This window comes from Mandrillus leucophaeus, unplaced genomic scaffold (assembly GCF_000951045.1).
Source record: "Mandrillus leucophaeus isolate KB7577 unplaced genomic scaffold, Mleu.le_1.0 Scaffold103, whole genome shotgun sequence".
Lineage (NCBI taxonomy): Eukaryota > Metazoa > Chordata > Mammalia > Primates > Cercopithecidae > Mandrillus > Mandrillus leucophaeus.
The window spans coordinates 4940704-4944604 of NW_012098432.1; the positions used below are offsets into that span (position 1 = coordinate 4940704).

Here is a 3901-nt window from a genome sequence, read left to right on the forward strand (position 1 = left end):
ATCCGACTGAGCTTGCAACTTTCAATCTTTTTCTTGTATGTTTATAAAGGAAAATTCAAAAAATCACAGAATTCCAGTGAAAATGTACTTGGCTGGAGCCAAGAGATGAGTTCTACTTTTGACTTTCCGGCTAATCAACTCTGGGACTTTAGGCCAGTCAGAGGACCATTCTTGGCCTCAATCTCATCAATTGTGAAATATGGGAACTTAATTAAGTAGCATTTTGGTAGATTCTGTGTTTCTAAGGTAAAATAATTGCCACTTACAAGGTTTGCTTGGAAAAATCGCTGTTGGACAGTCATCATCCAGTAAAAGTTGTGTGAGGGACTAAAATAGAAGGAAGAATGTTAACATTTCAAAGGCCATATGATGATTATACTCAATCTAAATATGTCCTTTAAAAAATTAAACTCCATAATAATCTCCTTATTCCAAATTACTTCTACTAACGATATTAATTGTAAGATTATCACACACACAATCTTGCTTGACATTCTTAACTGTCCTAACTGTAATTCAATTGAACCAACAATAATAAAACCAGATCATCTGAAAACAAGGCACACCTTTGGAGGTGTATATCTTTGTCTTAGCCATATCCTGAGTCTCTAATTTCTTTATTTTTTTTTTCTGGAAAAACAACATCTTCTCTAATTTAGAAACCATTCATATTATTTAACATTGTGATGATTTAGAATTCTCTTACATATCTCAAACCTAGGTAAGGGTTGGGGTTTTTAAAATGAGTTTTTATCAAACTGGGCTTGGAAATAAATTTCTACTTGTTACTAAGTTGCTATGGGGCTTTATCACCACGTTAACGAAATGGTGACTGCAAAAAACATTAACTCCTAGTTCTGGAGTAAAAGTCTACCCACGTAGAGAATGTGTTGGTGTCGGGGAATAGTAGAATCTAATTAACCAGACATAACAGTCTTTCATGACACCCCAAATCTACAAAATGATGTGCTATAAATGTGTGTGCATACTCAGTACACATGCATTTGTGTTTTAATGAAATTGTGTCTAATCATTTCCTAGAAGATTTGGGAGCCTGTTCAGTAACAAATTCTCACGTTACACTTGAGATTGAAAAAAAAAAGTTAAATTCTTCTCTAGCTTTAAGCCTAAACACACGTACCTTCACAGGCTTAGCAGTGGTCTTACAGAACTGACGGTAGTCTTCCCAGTGGCTTTTGTCTTTTGTGTACAAAAGTTGCATTTCCACATAGGTTAAAAATTTTTCTGGGCACTTGGAGACACAGATCTGTGAATGAACAAAGTGATTAGAACTGAACTGAGTTGAACAAACCTAGGAACTGCCTATAAAGCTAGACTTCTAAATTGTCCACCATAACAAAAAGCAATGCACTGTTTTCCAGCTGAGAAACCTAAATCAATTTTCTTGCTCTCTCTCTCTCTTTTTCTCTCTTTAAAATTTTTTTTTAGAGACAGTGACATGATCATGGCTCACTGCAGCCTCAACCTTCCTGGGCTCAAGTGTCCTCCCACTTCAGTCCTTTGAGTAGCTGAGACTACAGGCAAACACCACCATAACCAGCTAGTTTTTGTATTTTTTGTAGAGTCGGGGTTTTGCCATGTTCCCCAGGCTGGTCTCAAACTCCTGAGCTCAAATGATCCACCCATCTCAGCCTCCCACAGTGCTAGGATTACAGGTGTAAGCCACTGTACCTGGTCTAAATCAATTTTCTAGTCTTATTGTAAAAAATGAAATTTCATGTACTAGTTACCAATCTCTATTCTTTGCTCTTTGATATTGATGTTATGTTATGTTAAAACAAGATACCATAAGGTGATAGACTTATTTTTAACTTTTGATTTTGAGATAATTGTAAATCAACATGTAGTTGTGAGGAATAATAGGGATTTCACATACCTTTCACTCTGTTTCCCCCAGTAGTAAGAACTTGCATAACCATAACACAATATCATAAGCAGGAAATTAATATTGCTACTGCTATAGTTTGGATATTTGTGCCTACATACCTCATGTTGAAATTTGATCCCCAGTGTTGGAAATGGGGCCTAATGGGAGGTGTCTGAGTTCACAGATGCAGTAGCACCCTGTTCTTATAGTTCAGGGAGGGATCTGCCCGGTTCATGAGGGGTTCATGAGGGCAGATCCTCCCTGTTCGTGTGATGATGAGTAGCTTCTTAATCTATTAATTCCCTCAAGAGCTGGTTGTTAGAAAGAGCCTGGCACCTCCCTCATCCTCTCTCTTGCTTCCTCACTAACCATGTAATTTCTGCACATGCCAGCTTCTCTTTGCCTTCTAGTACAAATGGAAAGCAGAAAGCTGAAGCCCTCAACAGAGGCAAATGCTGGCTCCATGTTTCTTGTACAGTCTGCAGAACCATAAGCCAAACAAACCTCTTTTCTTTACACATTACCCAGTCTCAGGTATTCCTTTTGCAGCAACACTAAGGAGAGTAAGACAGTTAGAAGCCACTAACCTTACTCAGAGTTCACCAGTTTTATATTCACTTGTTTGTGTGTGCCTATGTATGTGTGTAGTCCTATGCCATTTTATCAGACATGTGGTTGTGTGACCACTACCACAGGACAGAGATGGACTTTTAATAAAATATTTTATGATTTTAAAGTGTAATTTAAGATTAATCTTGTCTGTGTAGTGCATGCATATTCAGGGTTAAAATCTTCCTTCCTTTCCTAAATATGAATAAAATTATGATTTAAAATTCTCTGAATATTGAACACTTATGCCACTAATAATTACTAGTGTCTGTGAATTCTCAAACACAATTCTCCAAATGTAACTGGAGTTTTAGCACCATATGAAACTAACAAATCAAGGCTATTTGACACAATCAATCATCATTATGGTCTTTTACCAATAACATCTAGATGTGGGCAGAGAGGTCATCTTTGCAATTTTTTTACATTAATAAACTTTGGGGACCTATCAGTGCCAAGCCAGATCACCGTGCTAGTTCACAAAACCACCATAGAGTGCGGAAATCCAATCAGTAACTCCACAGAGGGAAGGCGGAATCAGAGGAGATACACTCTATTAGTTTTGCTTTTTTTTTTTTTACAATAAAAAACAAAGGTCAGATGAAGCCATGTGAACTGTAGCTAACCCTTTCAAGTCTCTCCATCACCTTCAGTTCCTCCTTCTGAAATCTTTCTCAGCCCTGACTTGCGTCATCTCCCTACTCTGGTATTTATTCTCATTGGCCAACCTGTAGCTCAATCCATTGGCAGTTAGGTAAAAACAATGCTGCTTAGCTGACATCTCCTTTCCATCTTTTGGGTTATGTACATGCTGTACACAAAGCCATTTGGTGTGGACCCTACAACTAAGTTAGCAGGAGAATAATGAAATGCATATGCCTCAAATCTCAGTTAATATTTTCTTGAAGCAACAGCAATTCAATTCCTTCTAGAAACTTTGGCAGGGCAAACAACTTATCTCCACACCCACACCTCCACATGTATTTCCTCTTTCTTCATCTCTCATCCACACATGTGCATGCACACACACAATGACATATGCATATTCATGTACCTTTAGAGAAAATACTAGTGACTTCATAGGTATATTTCTTTTTTTTATATACTTTAAGTTCTAGGGTACATGTGCACAACATGCAGGTTTGTTACATGTGTATACATGTGCCATGTTGGTGTGCTGCACCCATTAACTCGTCATTTACATTAGGTATGTCTCCTAATGCTATCCCTCTCCCTTCCTCTGACCCCATGACAGGCCCTGGTGTGTGGTGTTTCCCACCCTGTGTCCAGGTGTTCTCATTGTTCAATTCCCACCTATGAGTGAGAACATGTGGTGTTTGGTTTTCTATCCTTGCGATAGTTTGCTCAGAATGATGGTTTCCAGCTTCATCCATGTCGCTACAA

General features: G+C 38.0%; 1 protein-coding gene across 2 annotated transcripts in view; it reads right to left on the minus strand.

The window, feature by feature from the left end:
- The window catches only part of SLC44A5 (solute carrier family 44, member 5), a 428960-nt gene that overhangs the window by 39870 nt on the left and 385189 nt on the right, over positions 1–3901 (minus strand). For both annotated transcript variants that reach the window (XM_011977830.1, XM_011977822.1), the window contains exons 8-9: positions 1142–1267; positions 267–327 (exon numbers count right to left, since the gene is read on the minus strand). In XM_011977830.1, the coding sequence (XP_011833220.1) occupies positions 267–327; positions 1142–1267 (187 nt within the window). The remainder of the gene's footprint in view (positions 1–266; positions 328–1141; positions 1268–3901) is intronic.